At 47.0% G+C, this 21,847-nt stretch overlaps 1 protein-coding gene across 2 annotated transcripts in view; it reads right to left on the minus strand.

The window, feature by feature from the left end:
* Positions 1–450: 450 nt before the first annotated feature.
* Positions 451–21,847, minus strand: part of LOC100482234 (N-acetyllactosaminide alpha-1,3-galactosyltransferase) — a 53,685-nt gene continuing 32,288 nt past the window's right edge. The window contains exons 3-9 of one of the 2 annotated variants that reach the window (XM_011220666.3): positions 20,717–20,805; positions 15,986–16,021; positions 14,629–14,682; positions 14,093–14,158; positions 13,440–13,538; positions 6,909–7,046; positions 451–3,040 (exon numbers count right to left, since the gene is read on the minus strand). In XM_011220666.3, coding sequence (XP_011218968.3) covers positions 2,347–3,040; positions 6,909–7,046; positions 13,440–13,538; positions 14,093–14,158; positions 14,629–14,682; positions 15,986–16,021; positions 20,717–20,805 — 1,176 coding nt within the window. In that variant the 3' untranslated portion in view covers positions 451–2,346. The remainder of the gene's footprint in view (positions 3,041–6,908; positions 7,047–13,439; positions 13,539–14,092; positions 14,159–14,628; positions 14,683–15,985; positions 16,022–20,716; positions 20,806–21,847) is intronic. The other variant, XM_034664444.1, reaches the window with a different exon arrangement.

Below are 21,847 nucleotides of genomic sequence, written 5' to 3' on the forward strand. Positions count from 1 at the left end.
CACGGCACTCTATCAGTCTCATCACTTTTCATCTTTCTGTTTATTACAAATCCACCCGCCCTGACTTTGCTGGAAACGCAGCCTTTTCCCAGGGCCCCTTTGGCCACATATATTCCCCAAAGGTCAGGACTAATAACCCCCAGATGTAGTTACGACATTGTTTTCTCCCGCTGCCCTGGTGCCCCACCCTAGGCTTCAGGGGCAAGCCTTTTCTTTCTGGTTCCTTCACGGGCAGTTAATGACTTCAATGCACCATTTTGGAAAAGCTCTCCATAAGCATTTCTTGTTTTGAAAGCCTGGGACTTCCAACCATGTTCTATCTTCATAATAGTGAACACGTTTTTAGAAGGACCTCAGGATTATTTGGAGTCTAAGAATATAAAATTTTATAACGGACTTATTCTGAACATCTTTGGGAGGAAACACACAATCCATGATCAGACCAGAATCTACTGAGAAAATAATTTATTCAATTGTGAATCAGGAATTTTATTATTTTTTTTAATGTTTAAGAATAACTATTCATGAGATCTTGAGTTTGTTCATTTGGGATTTAAACAAATAAAAAGAAATCAAGATTCCCTCAAAAGTAAACATCAGCCCTTTCCCCTAATCGTTTAAGATAGATCATTTCTTTGGTGTAGGACTTAAATGCTCCACTGTCTCTACTCCAGAATGGATCCCAGAAAACTTGAATCCTAGAGGCAGCATCCTAACTGACTTATGGTCTTTGTTTTCTTTCACGAAGTCCACTTCTTCAGGACTTTTGTTAGTTTGGTTTGGTTTTGCTGGGTTGTGAGATTTTTGGCAAGGACTGAAGAGTAGGCGGCACGGTGAAATGGTAGGAAAAAACATGGGTTTCATTTGGATCACGTAAGCCCATTGTGCCGAACGTGGAGCCAGGGCAGTGGCTCTTCAAATCAATCACTTAAAAATGGAAACAAAATGACCAAAACTGGAACACAAGCAAACTATAAATATACCTGTCTATGTAGATGGTGCGTCCCAACTTCCTTGACACTGAATTGCTTAACTTTAAATAATATGTAGGATTTCAGAGCTTCTCTTAGAGAAGGGAACTGTATGTTAAGCTGTTCAGTCATGAGGACTGGGTCTCCCATTACCATCCTGTCTGCTTTTGATATAAAATCAATTAGCCATTTATCCACTGTGTCTGGTGGTTACACAGCTTTCGTGCAGACAGGACAGGGGAAAACGAGAGGTTGCTTGACGGGAGGGTTTTCCAATCCAGTCCACTCCTGGATGTCAGCCCTCCACTTTGGGGCATGATGGGCTGAGGGGCCCTGAGGCTTAGAGCAGGCTGCAGCAGGACACGTTGACGACTTATCGTCATGAAGCTCAGGTTTGGGAAATGGAACTCCATGCCAGCCTCTTCAGTCCACTGCGGGCCTTTGCCTTCTCTGACACCATCCACTTCCTCCAGCCATGGAACCGAAGACCCAAGTGGCAGAGTCTGGCAGACTCAATGTGACTTGGGCAAAACAAGAAGCATCTTCCATGCAAGCCCCTGCTGCTCTAGTTGTTGTGGGTCTGAGAAGGCTGGAGATTGCCCACACAGCCTCCCATTCAGTGCCGGGATCTGTGCTGTGTTTAAGCACCAGCCCCGTGCCCTGTGCCCCTCAGAGGTGGCCCACCAGCCTCCTCTTTTCCCACTTCATGGCATGGGCCTCTTGCCCATTTCACGGCAAACTAACTTTGAGTCTTTGTTTTCACTCCATGTTGAGCCCCCACTGGCTTATTCATATTCCCTGGGACTCCAAACCTTCACCACCATGATATCCATTGGGAATCTTCACCAATCTTCTGTACAGAAGCCAAATGACATTTTCCTGATGAGAAAAGAACATGGACAGCCAATGGCTTGAAGCAGTTTGCTACTGAAACCATCTGAGGATTGCCAAGGGGGACCGCGTCCTTACTCAGAGTTCTGCTGCCAGGCAACTCAGCAAGGACACTGAAGTCAAGGGGATGACCTCCCACAGTTGTATCTTGTTGCCAAACACCTCCTAGCACCCTTTTGTCAGTACGTTATCTGGCACATGCAGAGCGTTTCTGGCTTTTTCTTTGCCTGTGTCCAAAACCAATTTTTTTTTTTTTTTGGTTTAGTTGATAGTATTTCCCCCAAACCCAGAATAGGAATTTACATCTGATTACCATAGGCTCATTCTCCCATACTGCAAAGTTCAAAGTTATAAGGAAGAAGACCAAGTATTTGCTGTGTTGGTGTTTTGTTAGTATTGTTTAAAAGTCAAGTGTTACTCTTCTGAGAAAGTTGCCATAATCATACTCTTCCCAAATTCGGAAACCTACTGGCACAGTTTAAAGTCAGATATTATTTCTAACCAAATTATACTCTTTTGTCTGCCAAGATATCTTGACAGTCTTAATATCTGAAGGCAGGCCTATGTGATAATCCCAGCAATATTCTGGGGATAAGATTTTAGTGGGTTTGTTGAGAAGGAAATACTTGTTTAGGTGGCTTTCATCATGCCACTCGGCTTCTATGTCATTTTTCTTGTCTTGGAGGATTCCCTTGAAGCACTCCTGGGTGATGTTTAAGACCTGAATGGGTGTTCCTCCAAAAATGGCTGCATGGTAATAAAAATCCCCCTGGCCAAATGGAATGTAGGCTGCAGACTCCTTCCGCCTCTCGTAGGTAAACTCATCGGGATCTGCCTTGTACCACCAGGCCTGCAGCTGAGCCACTGACTGGCCCAGAGTCTCCACTCCAAAGCTATCTTGGAAGACCTGGTCCACGTCCATGCAGAAGAGGAAGTCCACTTCATGCTGGATGTGGGCCACAATGTGTTCCCCAATGGTCTTCATACGCATCATGCTGATGTCCTGCCACCTCTTCTCAGGCTCAATCTCAAACACTTTGAAGGAACGCAGAGGCCCCAGCTCTATCAAGGGCATCCTGGAGACATCGTCCACCATGATGTAAAATATGACTTTGTGGCCAACCATGAAGTACCTATTGGCAGATATTAAGAACTCCTCCAAGTAATGCTCAATGTATCTGAAACAAAGAAGAACGGGACAAATGTAACTCCTGGGATTTGTGCAGACTACATGCTCTTCTAATCGTCTTGTCTGTGTTTGGCAGTGTGGGAGAGGAATGATTTTCCCCATCCCAGACATGTGTTTTCCACATCTGATAGGGGAACATTCCTGGCTGCTTTCCACCATTCATTCATTTCACTTTGGGGAGGAGGAGTGACTTACCTGCTGATGTTGGAAGAGCGACATGGCATTTGCAGCCCTGCCCCCACCACCCTCACTCTTGGAAATGGCCACCAGCCAGTTGGAGAGAGCCTGTGCTCTCAACTCTTTGGGGCCTTGAAGTGAGCCTAGTCTAACGGGCCCTACTCTGCATCTGGAAGCCTGGATACCCAATCTTTCTAATCCTGTGGTTCACTATCAGGAAGCCTAAGGTCTGCAGATAGAAGCCACATTCTCCAGGACTTGCTTTAACTGCGATGAACATGGTATTCACATCATCTACCCTTTGTCTTATTTATCTGTTGGTTCAGACTCTGAGCAGGCAAAGTGGGTGCCAGATATTTTCTCCCCTAGCTTCACAAGATAATTGACATATAACATTGTGTAAGTTTAAGGTGTACAAAGTATCAATTTGATACACTTTTATATTACAAAATGATTATCACCGTAGCATTAGCTAATACGTCCATCATGTCACATAACTACTGTTTCTTTTTTTGTGATGAGAACATTTGAGATCTATTCTCTTAACTTTCAAGTGTATAATAACAGTATTATTAACTATAATCACCATATAATCACCATACATTAGATCTCCAGATCTTATTCACCTTATAACTGGAAGTTTGCACCTTCTGACCAACATCGGGGGCACTAGTTCTCCCTCAAACTGTACCCAGTGTTGCTACTGTCCTACCAGATGCAAGGGTGACATTAAGCCTAACCATCACTACTCTCATATCCTCTTTTGGGACCCAGAGAACGGGTCACAGGGCATAGATATCCTTCTATATTCCATATTCACCCTGTGAGCCCCCCACTGATCACCCCAAACACCAACCCACTCTTCAGACACCACCGTTGTAAGACTCATCCAAACACTGGAGCAAGCAACCTGATTTAACCTTAGTTTAACTATTTTTTCCTTGTTTTTCAAAACAGATTTTATTTTTTAGAGTAAGTTTGGGTTCACAGCAAAACTGAACTGAAAACACAGAGTTCCCATGTACCCGCTGCCCCCCTTCCCTCCCACAGCTTTTCCCCACTACCAATTTCCAGCATCGGGTGATACATGCCTTGCGATCCATGAACCTGCACTGACATATCATTATCACTCCATAGTTTACATTAAGATTCACTCTTGGAGTTGTACATTCTATGGATTTGGACAAACGTATGCTGACATGTATCTATCACTATGTATGGTATTATACAGAGTACTTTCACTGCCCTAAAAATCTTGTGTTCTGTCTGTTCAGCCACACCTCTCCCCCAACCCCACCCCACCCCTGGCAACCACTGATCTTTTCACTGTCTCCATAGTTTTGCCTTTCCTAGAATGTCACATAGTTGGAATCATATAGCATGCAGTCTTTTTAGGTTGGGTTCGTTCACTAAGTTAACATGCATTTAAGGTTCCTCCACGTCTGCATGGCTTGATAGCGCATTTCTTTGTAGCACTGATAATATTCTAGATGTTACAGTTTGTTTATCCGTTCACCTACTGAAGGACATCTTGGTTGCTTCCAAGTTTTGGCAGTTATCAGTAAAGCTGGTATAAACATCTGTGCACAGTTTTTTGTGTAGACATGTTTTCAACTCCTTTGGCTAAATACCAAGTGCAGTTGCTGAATTGCATGGTAAGATTATGTGTAGCTTTGTAAGAATCTGCCAAATGGTCTTCCAAAATGGTTGTACCATTTTGCACTCCTACCAGTAATGAATGAGAGGGCTCGTTGCTCCACATCCTCACCAGCATTTGGTATTTGGTACTGACAATGTGTTTTGGATTTAGGCCATGCTAACGGGTGGGTGGTGCTATTTTAGCTACGTATGACTTCATTCCAAACACATCATGTTGGTGTCTTCTGTAACCCAAGCTGTATGCTCTTGTGAAGCCATGGAGATCACAGAGGGGAGGAAGAAGTAGGAGTCAGACGGCTTAACACAACTCACGCAGACCCCAGACTCATGAATGTGGACTGAATTTAATTTGCTGATCATAGCTGCAGGCAATCAAGAGGTTTTGTGCGCCATAATAACCGGTATTTCATTTTGCTTTTTGGTGACTGCTCAGATTTCCTTTCTTTACTACCAAAATAAAGTGTGCTTTTAATGCTGGCCACTAGAAGCCCAAGAGTTTACAGTACTGATTATTTAAATGGAAAGAAGATATCTGAGCAATATAAACAGGGAGTTCAACATGGCTCTGTGGCTGGCTGCCAGGAAATTCTTGGGCACTCTGGAACTTTAAGAAAAATCTATTGAGCTCTGAAGCTTGGGAGACAATCCTAAGGCAAGGGAGGGCGCCACTGGAGGTTTAACATTGTTTAGGGATTAAAACACTGCTGTTGGCTTCCTGCATTGTTATTTGAAAACAAACCAAACATCACACCTCCTAAAAGTCCAAATCCACTCTTATGAGGATTTATTGCTGCTGAGTGCACAAACAGTCCTCTCAGGCGTCAGAGCGGAGAGCATAGGGCTTTCCCCAGGATAGGTGATTTATAGTTTGGTTCTGCAGAGTTGCAGCTGGATGCTGAAGTCGTTGTGGAGCCATAAGCAGTATTCTGTTCTTTTTGGGAACACCAAGATCTAATGCGTCCATAACATTTGGGCCATGGGATTAGGTGAGCTAAGAAATGGCTCCTGACTCAGAACAGTACAGATTCTCCTGGGGAAAATCTCAAAACTCCAGAGTCACCCTTGTCTATTAGAGATGCCACCCAGGTGACTAACCAGGTCACCATACCTGATTAGTATGGCCACAGTAATGGCTTCTGGCCTCTGGGTTGGAGGTTTTAGGAGAACCATCAGATCTTCAGACCTTTAGGCCCTATGGTGGGCAGGCTGAAGCTCAAATCAACCAGGGCCTTCAACACTCTTCGTACAGGCCAAGGGATCAACTTCCCATGTAGTTTTCAGGAAAGGAACAGAAGGAGAGGCCCGTGGTGGGGGTGGGGACTAGGAAAATTGAACTTTTGCTTTTGTTTTGGGAAAAAAGCCCAAAAACTTTCCAAAAGAGCAAAATGGGTTACATTTTAAAACTAATATTACACCTACTAATTTCAAGTAAGAATGACTGCAGTTTTGGAAGAAGTGTTCTAAACAAGGAAATGAAAGCTGAAACAGGAATCTACCCAACCTCTAGAAGAGGAAGTTCTGGCTAGCTGAATATCTGGGGGCCAAGGAAGACCTGAGGAGCCCACGGAAGACATGGAGAACGGCCATGCTTGGATCAGTCTGGACTGTAAATCCTTCTGTCCTTGGTCCTGGGTCTGAGAATGTAGGAAGACGAATGATGCACATTTGGGCCAACAGCTACCATTTTTGGAATTTCCAGAGAAAGCCATGGAGGTCAGGAAGGAGGTCGTTGTGGGTGTGCTGTAGCCCCTAGGCTCCTCTGTGGGTGGAGTGGACACTTTTACATGCAACCTGAGACCCTCACTTTGAGGTAGAAAGGAGTCAACTCACCTACTATTGTTTTGCTCTCAGCCCTTCAGGGGCCTCAGTAGAACAGAGATGGACACCATCCCATTATAACATTCTCCTATCTAAGAATTCAGACAAGACAGGAACAGCTCCATGAGCCCAGGGGGCCCCTCACAAGCATTCTGACAATGAAACAAGAAAAAACTGAGGTCGATCTTATTAGGGACTCTTACCTTCCAACAGCAAAAACCGTCAAACCCACGGTAATTTTCTGTTTGCCATAATACTTTTCTAGGATGGTGCTGTTGTAAGTGCCTTCCCACACGACCGGCGCCTTCCATCCGGTCACTGTCACAACCTCTGGACGTTTCCTGGTGACAAAACATAGGGCCCCATGAGTCAGGACAGCTTTCCTAAGGTGGGGTGGAGATTGTCTGAGGGAACATTGGGGTCAGCTATGATTTGCTGAGACTGCCCTTGAATCCTGACCTAGCCCCGGGCAGTCAGCAGGCTGGTGTGACATTCGCAGAGGCAGCGCCTTCTGAGTGAGGGGCAGGAGGCTCTGGCCAGGTGCCTTTGAGAGCTGCCTTTGGGGCCCTGATGGAGATCTTAACCTGTATACTCCACACCCTCTGTCCCCTTTTGCTGCTTTCCTAGTTCTCTTCTTCCTATCTCCCCAGCCCCTTCCTAAATTACCAGTGACACCTTTGGGTTTTAGCCCCATGGGTGCCATCCGAGCCTCAGGAGTCCCTAATCCTTGACTTGGGAGGATGAGAGTGACCTTGGAGCCAAAAGAGAGAAAGCTATTTTAATTTGCCTTTTGCCAGAAAGGCATTTTTTAGGTAAAAACTTGGTTATAGGCCAAAAAGTCCCCAGATTTAAGGGGGTTCTGGTGTCATCATTCATTTTACAAACAAAGAGACAGAGTCACCCAGAAAAGCGGGGGCTCAATAGAGATCCCCCATGGCCAAGGCTGGAACATGGGAGTCTGGCACAGACCCTCTCCTCAGACCACGTTGCATCTTTGGTAGGAGTACAAAGGGCAAAGGGGGGGGTATGTTTTCTGCACTCAGAATGCTCTGAAGGGACTTGGCAAAGCCAACACAAACACAGGAAGCAACACGAGCGGCAGCAAACTGACCAACTGCGGAGGGGAGACGCGGAAAGGCTGCGGAGCAGCTGGGGCCCAGCAGGAGGAGGTGACACAGACTCAGCTCTGACCCCCATTTTCTCAGGAAGTGGCTGCATTTCCCCTGCTGGGAAGCAGAGACCGAAACACAGTCATCAGATTCAAACCCCAGCACGAACGGGCCTGTCCCCACTAGGCATCTGCTTGCCAGTGATAAGGGCAAAGTCCTAGTAGTCCCTCTTGGGTCCCTGAAGGCTGTGTGCATGTGGCCCTGCTGAGGCTGTTAGCGAGATGTCAGCAAATAGATGGAGCCACTGAGAACTTCCCCTAGTCCTATACATCAGTGGAGGGTGGGTTTTCACAAAACTGCCCATATCCCACCAGCTAAGTTGGGTTTTCCACAGTGAGGTTGGGCAAGGCTGGGTGAACCCCCACCTCACCCCAGCCCCAGCTTCAGTTCCAGCCCCAGTCTCACCCAGCCCCAGCATCAGCCCAGCCCCAGTTGCAGTCCTAGCCCCAGCCTCCCCCCAGCCCCAGAGTAGAAAAGAGCCTCAGCGACTCTCATCCTCCTGTCCATCAGTCACCAAGCTCTTCACTCTAATACTTGAGATGACAGTCCCTCCTGCCCGCCTGTGCCCTGCTTCTGGCCTCCCTCTTCCCCCTGCACAGCTGAATCGCCCCCAGAGATGGGTCGGGTGGGGCACTCTGAGGCTGCTCTCCTGGCCCCCCCATCTTGTCTGGAGTCTCGGCTCTGCCCTCACACCCCACCAGTGCTGGCTGCGCGGAGAACAGCTGCTCTTGGTTTCCTTCAGTCATGAAAGCACCAACCTGTGCCCAGCACCTTCACTACACTTTCTCATTTAGTCCTGGCAACAGTCCTGCCACAGATTATGTCCCTTGTACAGGGAAGAAAACCAAGGCTCAGAAAGACTGGCCAACTTGCCCAGAGCCTCACGGCTAGCCGCCGCTGATGGAGACTGACATACGCTGAGCACTTCCTGTGAGACCAGGCACTGAGCTAAGGGTGTCACCCTTCAGAGGTACTATTTTGATTCTATTGTATCAATGAGCAGCACAGAGAGGTTCAATAACTTGCCCAAGGTCACACAGCTAGTAAGAGGCAAAGCTGTTTTTCAGACCCAGATGGTCTGACTCCGGAGTCTACGCTCTGGGCTACCAGCCTGTATTGCTCCTTATAGGGACATTGGCTGGCTCTGCTGATGAAGCTGGGGCTACAACCCACATCTGTCATCATTTCCTCTCACCTTAGCTACCCTGGTATTTTTATCAGCGCAGAATGAGAAATAGTGAGCTCTTGTTGTGTTATGTTTTTAGAAGTTTATGTGATGCTTTTAGTCACATAAAACCCCCCACTTTGTGGAATGACAAGATTTCAAACCACAAAACACCACACACACACACACACACACACACACGGCTTACACATCTGTAACCAACGTTTCTGAACTTAAACTCTGCCCTGTGTTACTGCCTCATTCTTTGCTGTCCTTAGTTTTAGCCCATCAAGGATCTTTTAGTAGTTCTGACCCAGCCCGCTAGCTAAGTCTTGCAACTGTGTACAAGCTGGACATGTGGTAAGCAGGTAATATTATTAAAAAAAAAAAAGAGGGGTGCCTGGGTGGCTCAGTAGGTGAAGCATCCAACTTTTGATTTCGGCATCAGGCTCACTCAGCAGGGAGTCTGCTTGAGATTCTCTCTCTCCCTCTCTCTGACCCTCCCGCCACTCACTCACACTCTCCATAAATAAATAAATAAATAAATAAATAAATAAATAAATAAATAAAATCTTTAAGGAAAAAAGGAAGGTGGGGGGAAGGCAGGTAGCAAGTGTACTTACTTAATACTTACAGTGCTCAGGGACCAAGTACTTGACTTTCACTCTGTCATTTAATCCTCACATCGACCTTATAAAGTGGGTGCTACCCTCACCTGCATTTTACAAATAAAGGAAGGCGGGGCAAAAGAAAAGCAGAAGTGATCTGCATCTTCAGCTTTATAGGAAGGGCCAGGCCAGGGCACACAGTCCCTCCCTGCACACTGCCTCAGCCACACCAGACCCACAGCCGAGCACTGAGATCAGAGAAATGAGACTCCATCCTACCCCTTGAGAATCTCACACTCCCAACAGGTGGTCAGCCTGCTATACAACAGCACCCCCACGCAGTCCCCATCTTCTAGAAAGACTGAGTCAGAAAAGCAGTGCCCAGTTTGGTCGCTTGCCTGGGAAGATTCCTCCATGCAGGAAAAAGAAAAAAGCAGCGATATTAAAAATTAATGTTTACTTAAAAATTAAAATGTTCTATTTACCAGCTGTTAATTATTAAATTTCATTGGCAATTCCAACATGTCATGGACCCTGACTAAAAAGCCGGATGACAGCTTGAAAACGCAGGCAGTGGGGGCAGGGGAGGAGGGAGGATGAGAACCAGATCAGTTCCCAGATGAACCCATGCACCAGAGAGTCTTTGCAAAACCATCACCACCACTCTTGCCCAAAAGAAGTGACACGGGGCAGGCCACCCGTGTGTCAGAGCTAGTCTCCGCTGCTGTCGATTGCCAGAGATGTCCAAGATCACAAGGATGGGGCTCTAAAAAGAGGGAAAAGTGCCAGGACAGACTCAGAGCTGCCCAAATGCCTTTCTTCCAAGCACAGCACCCACTGTGTCACTGGGTGTGGCTCCAGGGTAGGCCAGAGGCTTCCCACGAAATAAACACATACCTGCCTAGGCCATTGGTAGCTTTTTATTTTACATACTTATTCATGGGTACCTTGCGGTCCCCAGGTGTTGGGTAGAGGAAGTGTTCAAAGTGAATATTTTAAATATGAATATGATAAAATGTGAATCATGAAGCAGGTCAGAAAAGCTGGGAGGTGCACACGATGTGTTAAGCGTCGGCACGCCAGAGCGCACGTGATCCAGCACAGAGCCGGTGGCATAAGGAACAAAGAGTGGGGGCCATGGGATACAGAGAAGGACATGATGCAGGAAGAATTCTGGAGGCAGAATTAATAGAACACATCCATCAGTGAGACTGTGGGGTGGGTGGAGGGAAAGGATGAACCGGCGAGAGATCCCAGACTCTGGCTTGAGGTGGGAAGTGAGAACAAGGGCAGGGTAGAAGGTGCAGATCCAGCTGGGTCATGGAGACGTGTGTGCAGAGCTGCCCAGCAGGCAGTCAGAACCAAGTCAGGACTCAGGGAACCTCAGGGCTGAAGATGGGAAGGTGGGAGTCACTCTCACACCATTGTGTCTAAGGCCATGGGAACGGATGAGAGCCTCCAGAAACTCTAACATATGATGGCTGGGAAGCAGGAGAGATGCTTATGGAGGGGATCCAGAAGGGAGAACGGAGAAGTAGGAGGGAAATCCAGAGGATGTTTTGTCTCAGAAGCTAGGAGCTCTTGATGTGGAAATGTGTGCACGATGTGCTGTAGGTCGTTTCCAGGAAGGGATACATTTATATAAATATATTTCTTAAGTTTCTTTTGTTCATGCAGTTGTTCAGCTAATCATTCGTTTATGCAGGAAATATACTTTGGTGCCCCGGCTTCAATTTGGTGCCTCTTCAGACTGATACTCTTTACTTATCTGCTCGCCACTTGTTTGGAGGAGAAGCTGAATCATGCATGGGGGAGAGCTGAGAATCACAGCTGGTGGCCACGATATGTCTCTCCCTTTGTCTCCAGTAACTCAGCCTTCAACCCTGCTTCCCAAGTCCCGCACAGTGAGCATAAATGCCACAGTAAACGTGCACCATCCTCCTTAGACGGGAACTTGGTGACCATCTCTGGCTCATCTAGCCGACCTAGCTTAGCGGAGGCCCCCCCCACCCCCCAACACACACAGCTAAGGGGCTTAACAAAGCACCAATGCTTCCATATTCTTGCATTTCCAGGAAGGGTTTAGCATCTCACGGATGGCTACCCTGTTGCCCAGCTCACTGAATGACACACGTGGGGGCCACAATGCCCATCCTTTCACACTAGTGTGATCCCGCACCCCAAAACAAAAAGAGAGCTTGCCAGAACATATTCAGTCTCTCCAGAGCTCATACCCCTCCCACAGGAATATTCTCTCCCGATCCTCTTCCCCTGGAGTTCTTCCTAACCCCTCTCAGATTTCTCTTCCTTCACCAGTCCTTTAAATGTTGCTATGATAGGATGTGGTTCTAGTCCTCTGCCTGGGTGGCCCCCTCCAGGCCTACAGGTCCCACTGCCACCCAGATCTCTACACGCGTCTTCCACTGAGCTCATGGGCACTGCCGGAGACTGAATGTCTGTGCCCCCAGAATTCATACATTGGAACTTAATCACCAATGTGATGATACCTGGAGGTGGGGCCTTTGGGAAGGGCTTAGTTCATGAAGGTGGAAGCCTCATGACTGGATTAGTGCCCTTATGAAAGAGCTCCCAGAGAGCCGCCTCGCCCCTTCTGTCTCTGTGTGAGGACAGAGAAGATGCTGTCTATGACCCGGGAAGTGGGCTCTCACCAATCACCAAAGCGGCTGGTGTTTTGATCTTGGACTTCCCAGCCTCCAGAACTGTGAGAAATTTCTGTTGTTTATAGCAGCCTGAACAGACTAAGACAGGCATTCTGTGAATCTCAGTCCCGATGCCCAACAGGGACCTGAATCCACAAATGTCCCTAGTAGAGCTCATCACCTCCCCCCACTCCTAGACCTGGCTGTCCTCCTCCAGTCCCTGTCCTGGTCAACGACACCACCATGCACCAGTCTCTTGGGCCTCACGGTCATCTTGGACAGATCCTTACTCCCCCAGACACATTGTCTGAAGTCGGATTGACCACACCTCCTCCCCAATTTTGGCAAATACTCCCTACACATCTCCTGCCCCTAGAAGACTATGAACTTATTGAATATAACCATGTTGATTGATTTCTTCTATCTCCTGTGCCTAACACAATGTCTAGCACAGTATTTTTGACCACGACTCACAGTGAGAAATGCATTTTCCATCACAGCCAAATACATACACATATATACAGAAACTAGTTCAACCACACAATACTTAACCTTAGTCCTACTTCATGTGATGCCCTCTGGTATTCTATTTGATTTCAATTTAAAAAAAAAAGCTCATTTTGACCCATTAAGCTAGTTTCTAAACATATTAATGGACCGTCACTGGTAGTTTGAAAAATACCAGCTGGCATGCCATAGGTACTTGATCAACATTTGTTGTATAATCACTTAATAAACGCATGCATGGCCTCATGAGATTTTTCATCATCACTGCCAATTTTCAGACGCGTTCGCTGAATCTCAGAGAGAATTTTCTTGCTCTGACTCTTGATGCTGCGTTCCACAATACCCTATGGCCAGTGAGACCCCTTCCAGCCCCAGGATTTAGTGATGCACCTGCTGCCTTTGGACAACCGCTGTCAGAATCACTGTATTGTTGCTCAAGCATCCGGGTCAAAACGTCCAGACTCTCCGTTTCTCATCTCGTCTATGGTGAAGTCTGATGGACGCTAAGGCTCCATCTCCCCCATCAGGAACATTCTCAATGGCACTGTTGCCTCCACAGCCCCCGCCACCTCCGATGGGCGCTAATGGATTTACTGAACCCGGGGAGGGGGAGTACTTTTCTTACTGTGGGTTAAACCAGTCTGACAGCTGAAGCTCTTCGTTGTTTTCCTCTCTTTGTTCACGTTCACCATCTATGTCTTCCTCTTCGTGGTAAATGTGGGTCCTACATACAAAGGGAAAGCAAGCTGAGTGAGACAGGGAGGACGATCTATGACACCGGGACAGCTGGGGAATGTGAACATGGGTTAGCAGGTGGAGAATGTGTGCAGTGAGGGGGTATGCGGGGAAAGCTTTGTGATCCGATATGTTTATTCATAAACACATACTTTTGTTGAAAAGGCTCAGTACTCACCTTTCATATTTTCCTTCCAGGGGTCAGCACAGTTAGCAATCTAGTGACCCAGGACCCTCAGGTTATTCCAGGGGCCCAGGGAACTTGCTGGACTAATGAACAGCTAACCAAATTAGCTGCAATCATCTTTCCCACAGCCTAAACTTCAGTCCAAGCCCCACTCACCCCCAAGTTAAATGGAAAATCTAAACCAAATGAAACCCCCAAACTTAAATATCTGAGTCCCAACCATGAAGTAGATTCCTTGTATGACTTCAATAGGCCAGAAAGATGAGTGCCCTAGGTCACGACCATGAAACTGTTTTATTCGTACTCTATAAGCGTTGGGCGGATGAAAAACACAGAGGGCCATCCCATCACCTTACCCATTGTTAAACCAGCTCGGAAACCACCAGCCCTTCCGAATTCTGCTGTCACCAACTTCTGGGTTTCTAAGAAATGAAAAAGACGACATTTTTAGAAAATGAGGCAGTTCCAAACTGGGGGGTGGGGGGCGGGGAGGGGAGGGTTTCCAAACTCTTTTAATGGCAGAAAATCACTTATAGTTCTTAAAAAAAAAAAAAAAAAGCCAGTTCATAAAACAGACAGAAGTGAAGCTACCCTATTACCCTATACCGGGTGATGTACGGGGATGCTGAATCACTCTTATTATACACCTGAAACTCACATAACACTATGTTAACTAACTGGAATTAAAATACAAATTAGGAAAAAAAAGAAGTGAAGCTGCTCCAGCAGAATGGGGGAAGACAGACCTACCCCTGCCTGGACCTCTCTTCCTTCGGGCAGCCCCCGGCACTCCGCTCACCCAGGGGGCCCGGGCAGGGACAGAGCAGAGCAGAGGGGGTGACAGGGTGGGGAGCACGGATACGTAAACCTGAGTCATGGATATGCCACTTACTGGTAGTATGACCGTGACGGGACCTTTTCACTCTCTGAATCTTGGTTTTCTCCTCTGAAAAGTCAGATACATAATAACGATGGTGACAGTCATAACGATAATGAACCTACCACGAAGGCGGCTTTGAAAAGTCAACGACATAGCGTCCATCCGAGAGCTTTATAAAAGTTGAAAATTACTGGAACAAGTTGTAAATCTTAATTAAAATGCAAAACAAAACAAAATAGAGTATTTTTCCAAGAATGATCTCTTTGAGTAAAGTAGAATTCAGGTTGCTACAAAGGTCAGCAGGGACAGCCTCAGGAAATCGGAGGGTCTCTGAACCAGAAGCTCAGGAAACCGTCATCAGTAGCCACCCTCGCCACCCACATGTGGAAATTTCCATCCTCTCTCATTGTGAGAGTCTCTCCAAGGCAGGGGCTTTCTGGAGGAGGGAAAAGAGCGGGAAGCCAGGGGATGCAGTGTCCTGCGGTTGGACAAATAAGGTGGTGAGGCACGAACAGGCGTAATAATAGAAAGAAACCTGTTTTAAAGCCCATCTACTTTCAGGAGGTGTTTCAGATGGTTGATAATTTATGTGGTTACCATACACAGGGAGACCACATAAGACTTAAATAAACAAAAGGGGAACAGAAAGAGAACTATTTCTTTAGTCACCCAGGTAGGTGTTTTTCGTATGATCGTGGTCATCCCAGCTACTCATGAGAATAAAGGTTTTTACCTTCATGTTCATTTCATAGCTGAGAATTTGGCCACGTGGATTTGGGCCAAGTGCCAAGATCCCACAGAATGTAAGCATAAAAGCCAGGATTTAACACCAGGGCAGGAATAATATCAGAAATGAAAGCTGAGGAAAGTACAAAGCAGCAGTTGAGCAAGACTTTACCTTGAGCCTCCTAGCAACCCAGCCAAAGATAGAAAAATGAAGGCTTACTTGGTTCTCACTGCCTTTGGTAATAGTAATAATAAAGATGAGTTCATCAGGAAACCCTGACTTCTTTTCCCTGATTCTTTGTCTCAAAGGAATTTCTTGCAAGGGTCTTTATAGAACATATACTGATCAGCATAAGGGGGAATACCTGTCCTGATTCTTTTCATCAGCAAGGCAGAATGTTCTCCCAATGATACCACTTAAAGAAACCCTTGATGAGAAGCAAGGGCCAAATAATAGTCACAGTTGGATAAAGGCCAGTCTAGGGAATGCGAGGCGGGGAGTCCAATCCTGGGAAACCACTCTTCACCCTCTAGCCCTTGACCAGGGCTCCACCACCCGCTGCCATGCTAAAAATAGACTGTAGGGGGTGCCAGACGGGACACGGGAGACATCCCATAGACCTCCAGAATTCAAAGCACTTACTTTGAGTGATATATCCACAAGAAGGAGCCTTCTGGGCTGAAAGCAAATGAGATAAAAACATATCATGTTACATTTAATTCTGAGAAAAGCTATTTTGCAACCATTATCAGTGAAGCCCTGGGCTGAAAGCCTGGGTTTTGACGACTCCTAGGTTTCTACTTTCCTTTTGAGATAGAACCCACGGTATCAAGGGACTGGGAATTTTCACTTGTAGCCACGTCAGGGTTATTCAGAACAAGAGGTGGGAAAGAGGTCACTGGAGAATCTCAAACCTTAACTAAAAAAACCAATCAAACAAAAAAACCCGTGACAACAGCTCTCCATTGCCTAGGGCTGGTTGCACTGAGGGTGGGGCTCCACAGCCGGGTTCCCTCCTGCCACCCACTCAGGAACATCCCAGCTATCCTGCACCCAGGATTTATCCTCCCATAGAAAACAAAGCCATGGCTGCAGAACCTTCTGTAGCAGTCCCGGAGGGCACTTCTTGAGCTCAGGAAGGCGGTGAGATGGTCTGTAGGCTCCTACAAGCCTAGGCCAGTGAGTATACGACTCCTCCACTGAGCCATCTCTGCTCATTCAGTTGAGACTTGCTGAGCATGATTACATGTCGAGTGCCAGGGACACACTGTTAGCTAAGACAGACACAGGTCCTGTATCTACGTGTCATTGTGGTCCACTCAATCTAGCAGGGAAGGCAGACCCTGTTCCCATAATCACACAGCTACATGACCTCGAACCCCAGGAAGAGCTATTAAAAAAAAAAAAGCATAAGTAACTATAAACACTTAACAGGAAGACCCAGGCGGCTTCCTGGAGGAGGGGGGAATGGTTTAGCTGAGATCTGAAGGATAAATGAAGTCCAGGTGAAGGGGAAGTAGGAAGAGTGTTCCAGTAAGAGTGAAACATACGCAAAGGCCTGGAGGTTAAAAGGAGGCATTTAGGGGCGCCTGGGTGGCACAGCGGTTAAGCGTCTGCCTTCGGCTCAGGGCGTGATCCCGGTGTTATGGGTTCGAGCCCCACATCAGGCTCTTCCTGTATGAGCCTGCTTCTTCCTCTCCCACTCCCCCTACTTGTGTTCCCTCTCTCGCTGGCTGTCTCTATCTCTGTTGAATAAAGAAATTTAAAAATCTTAAAAAAAAAAAAAAAGGAGGCATTTAAATGTGCACGGAAGTAGTAGCCTGAGGCCAGACCTTGCTGGGACCTACTGGGATTTAGCCCTCGGATGGTTTTAAGCAGGGCGGGGACAGGGTGTCTCATGCATCTGAAGAAGGTCACTGGAGAACAGACAGCAGGGATGCAGGAGTGAATGTGGGTGACCAGTTCGGAGGTGATGGCCACCGCCCAGGCACAAATCAGGGCAGCCAAGGAGGGAGGAAGCACACTGACTTGAGAGGCATGTTGGGGGGTAAAGTGACAGGACTTGTCATACTGCGTTACTCCACTGTTCTGTGCAGGGATGCTGTGCCCCAGTGCTAGGCCTTGCTTGGCCCCTTTTCCTCTCTGTGAATAAAGGGAGTGCAGCCTGGTAGGAAGAGCTCTAGATTTGAGCTCAGGCACCTCCCTTGGCTCAACCCCTGCCTGGCCCCGGCTCCCTGGTCCCTGAAAAAAACAAATGACTCACGGTTGTTTCAGACCCTGCCAACTCCCCTTGGCCTCTTATCCCCTCCTTCCACCTTCTCCCCCTGTTGGGGGTCCACATCTCCTTGTAGAAATAAAATGCGTGCTCTCTCACCGCCTATGGTTTCTCCTCTGAGCCCAGGACTCATGGACCACACTCCAAAATTTCTTGTTCCTATACTGATTCTTTTTTTTTTTTTAAGATTTTATTTATTTATTCGACAGAGAGAGAGACAGCCAGCGAGAGAGGGAACACAAAGGGGGAGTGGGAGAGGAAGAAGCAGGCTCGTAGCGGAGGAGCCTGATGTGGGGCTCGATCCCATAACGCCGGGATCACGCCCTGAGCTGAAGGCAGACGCTTAACCGCTGCGCCACCCAGGCGCCCCTCCTATACTGATTCTGACAGCATTCGTAATAGTGAATACTTGGCCAGGCACTGTTCTGAGCAACTGACATATATTAGCTCACTGAACCCTCACAACAACCCACGAAACAGGCTCTACTCTTCTTCGTCCTACAGAGGTGAAAACTGAGGCACAGAAGCATTAGATGGTTTGCCCAAGGTCATACTGCTGCTGAGGAGCAGAACCAATATTTGAACCTGGAGAATCGGACTCCAGATCCTACAAGAGGTGGAAGGGGGAGGGGAATGAGGAAGACGGGACCCATCCCTCAGATGGCCACCTGGCACTCAGGGCACCGATTTCTAAATTCAGCTTTGCTTCCCTGTCACCTTTCTTTACTAGCCTCTCCTTTGTCCCCTCCTCACCCTCCTCTCTCAGCATCCTTCAGCATCTTAACAGTCACAGTGATACCCACTCTGCGGTATATGACATTTCACACATATTCATGCTTCAAGGCACAGCTCAGATGCCATCTCTTCTGTGCCTTTCTCGATACGATCCTAGCACTGTGCCTGGCACATAGAAGGTGCTCGATAAACAATTGTAAATCACTGCAAAAAATAGATCCCCCTTCAAGCCAAACATAATCTTAGCCTCCTCAACTCTGACAGTTCTTTCTCTACTTCTAGCATTGGTTATCTGTCTGCATATCTTCCTGCCCCATCTAGATCATAGATCATAATCCCTGACGGCAGGAGTTCTACTTGGCTCACGGTGTATCCCTTGTCAGTTGATGTGTTCCATTTAGTTATTGTAAAATCCTTTTTAAGCTCAGTACTGTCCACCTGTCTCAGGTTGGTGCCCTCAGCTCACCTCAAGCCATCACGTGGCCAGTTCACGAGGTGCCAAAGGATCTGCTGCCTTTTACGCCCCTTGCAGGCACTCAGTAGTTTCCTCCCATTGAAGAATGATGTGCCTGGAGTCTGCATGCCAGACCATAGTCCCAAAGAACAGCCAAAACCTGCTCCAGTTACTGTTCAGAGAGTGCCCGGCACTGCAAAGTAACCCTCTTTATGGGAGGTCAGTGCCAAAATCCACATTGGGACTTCTGGCTTCCATATTTTAATTCTGCGAACCACCCAAAATATGGAAGTACAACTCTGGCTCAGATTCAAAACGCCAAGCTTAAACAATCAAGCATTCAGGGCTTGCGGGCTATCTGCACAAGCATCTCAACTCAGGGCAGGGACCCCAAGGACTGGTTGTTCTTCTGTTGGGCGTCTTCCAACTGCTAGAGCTCTTCCTTCTATTTGTCACAACCCCCGTCCCAGTCTGCCCTCTAGAGCAGATGATGACGATGATGATGGCAGTTAGCAGTTACTGAATGCTTATTAAGTCCCAGGCATTGCCCTAAATGCTTTATATGCGATAACTTATTTAATCCTCCCCACAATGTACCTATGAGGCAGGTACTATTATCACCCATTTTTAAAGAGAGGGAACCTGAGGAACAGAGTCCTCTGTTGCCCAAAGTCACGGAGGAGGTAAGTGGTGACAGAGGACCAGTTCCAGACAGCCTAGCTCCAGACTTCAGGCTTTCCTCTGCCCTCAAGTACCCAAGGGATCCCAGGCTCCCTGCACCCAACTCGGAATCCTCTCGTCTTAGGACTAAGTACCCCCAGTTTCCTCATTTCAAAAGCCATGGGTGCAGACCCTTTGAACTTGATCACACTCTAGCTTGTCTTGATTTTGTGAAACTGAGTTATGAATAATGCTCCAGAATCCACTAGATCTATGCTGCACTCCGGGGAATAAGAGCTCCCGTATTCTGGGGAGTCCTCCTCCCACTGATTGCACAGGCCCTTTTTCAGTAGCCAAGATGGTCTTACTGGCCCATCAAATCTTAGAATTTAAGAACTGGAAGAATTCAAATGTTAATCCAGGCTGTCATCTTTAACTTGGGGGCTACTAAAGCACTCCACCGTGAAAACAGCCGTGGTGCCAAGGCAACTCTCCCTGCCCAGAGCTGTATCGTGGACTTTTTGGATCAAGGCAGAGCTGTCCCAGTGCCTCTTAAGTCCAAGGGATCCTGCATTTTTATAGCTGTTTGCAGAGACTTCTTTCTGTCAGGAGTCTCTCCAGCTGGAACCTCTAAGACACTGTCTTTTCCCAAAGCACAGAAGCACATATATTGGGGTGAATCCACGGGATGAACTTGAAAACCCAGAAATGTTTAATTCATTTTGCTTTCCAGAGTTAAACAAAACAAAACAAAACAAAACACCCCCAAGCGTTGTAGCCAGGCATAAATGAATCATCAGCCACTCAGAGTGGATTTTACAGCAAAAGTCAACAACTTTGAGTTGCTCCTTTAAAAACTCTGAAGATATTTTAGACTTGCAAAATTCAGGGTGGAATTCTAATGGAATTCCTGTCTGAAATTTCTTAAGGTAATTCCCATAGCTTATCATTCAAATCATCTAAAGTCACATTTTGGGTTTAATATGGCCTCTCTGTTTCTGGATATAGCCTGCCCAGCATGGCAAGGTTATAAAAATCAGGACATTAGGAATGTAGCAGGAAGGAAGATAATTTAGCCAGTAGGTACTGGGAGATCTAATGATTTTAAATATAGTCCAGGGCTCAGGGATACAGGAAGGGTGGACTGTCCTCTTCATTGTTTCAGTTAATCTCAATTTCATCTTCAACCGTGACTTGGCAGATAACCAGGAGATTCAAGTCAAAGGGGGACACCACACCCCCCAATTACCTGTGGATATATTCCCAAAACACAACAATGACAGTGGAGACAACCAGCATTGACAGAACCACTTTTCCTTTGACATTCATTATTTTCTCCTGGGGAAACAAAAAAGAAGAAAGGAAAACATAGATTAAATACGTGCAAGGTGAGATATGGTTTCTAAGCAAGGCTTCCACCCTTTAAGGAGAAACATTTATAAATATTTAACCAGAGCTAAGGAGTCTGTTCTACCTTAAATCAAACAGGCTTACAGTGGCAAGTTAGGCTAACTTAATGAACTGACCCGGCTTCCCAGTGGGGAAGGATGCTGAGGCCATTTTGGCGCTCAGACAGGAAGTGTACTGACTGACCACACGGTCTGTCATGGACTTGGGTGGGTGAAGGTGTAGCTATAAATGGTTCCCATGGGCTCCAGCTGGCTTCCGACTCAGATTATGGAGAACCTTTCCTTCTCCAGCTCTGCTGCCTTTGATATATTGACCACATGTCCCATCCTCAGAGGGGAAGACAACCCTGGTCCCTTTAAGTCTAGGGTCACCCACATCTCAACCCCATCTAGCTTTTCCCCACCATGCCCACAGGCAATTGATCAATCAATCAATCAGTCAATCGGCACATAGTAGGTACATAAATGTCTTGATTGCTGCATGAAGTTGTGGTTGAAGAGGGCTAGGGCGCTGGGTGGGGAATAACAGGTTAGAAAGTACTTTAATTCGGGTGGTCAAGGAAGCCCTGTCACTGGGGAGGCGATGAGAGTTTCCCAAGGGATGAAGACAGGGTCCAAAGGATGAGAAGTACAAGAGAAGTCCCACATTTGGGAGTGAAAAATCTGGATTGGGAGCGTGGCCACCTCTTATAATGAGGCGATGTCTTCACTCCCAGAGAAGTGTGGATCGGATTGCCAGTGCGGATGCACATGGAGCTGGGGAGCCCTGACTTTGGGGCAGGTCCTCAGGTCCTCATGCACAGCTCCAAAAACCTCTGAGAACCAAAAGTCTTTTTATAATTCCATTGGCCTCAGGGCCCTAACTGACAGGAGGCTCTCTATAATCTTTATCCCACTCAGTGAGACTGTTTTAACACTTCTTTGCACCAACACTGATGTATCTTATTAAGTGATGTGGCTACACTGGGGCG

The sequence above is a fragment of the Ailuropoda melanoleuca genome, chromosome 7, assembly GCF_002007445.2.
Source record: "Ailuropoda melanoleuca isolate Jingjing chromosome 7, ASM200744v2, whole genome shotgun sequence".
NCBI classification, from domain to species: Eukaryota; Metazoa; Chordata; class Mammalia; order Carnivora; family Ursidae; genus Ailuropoda; species Ailuropoda melanoleuca.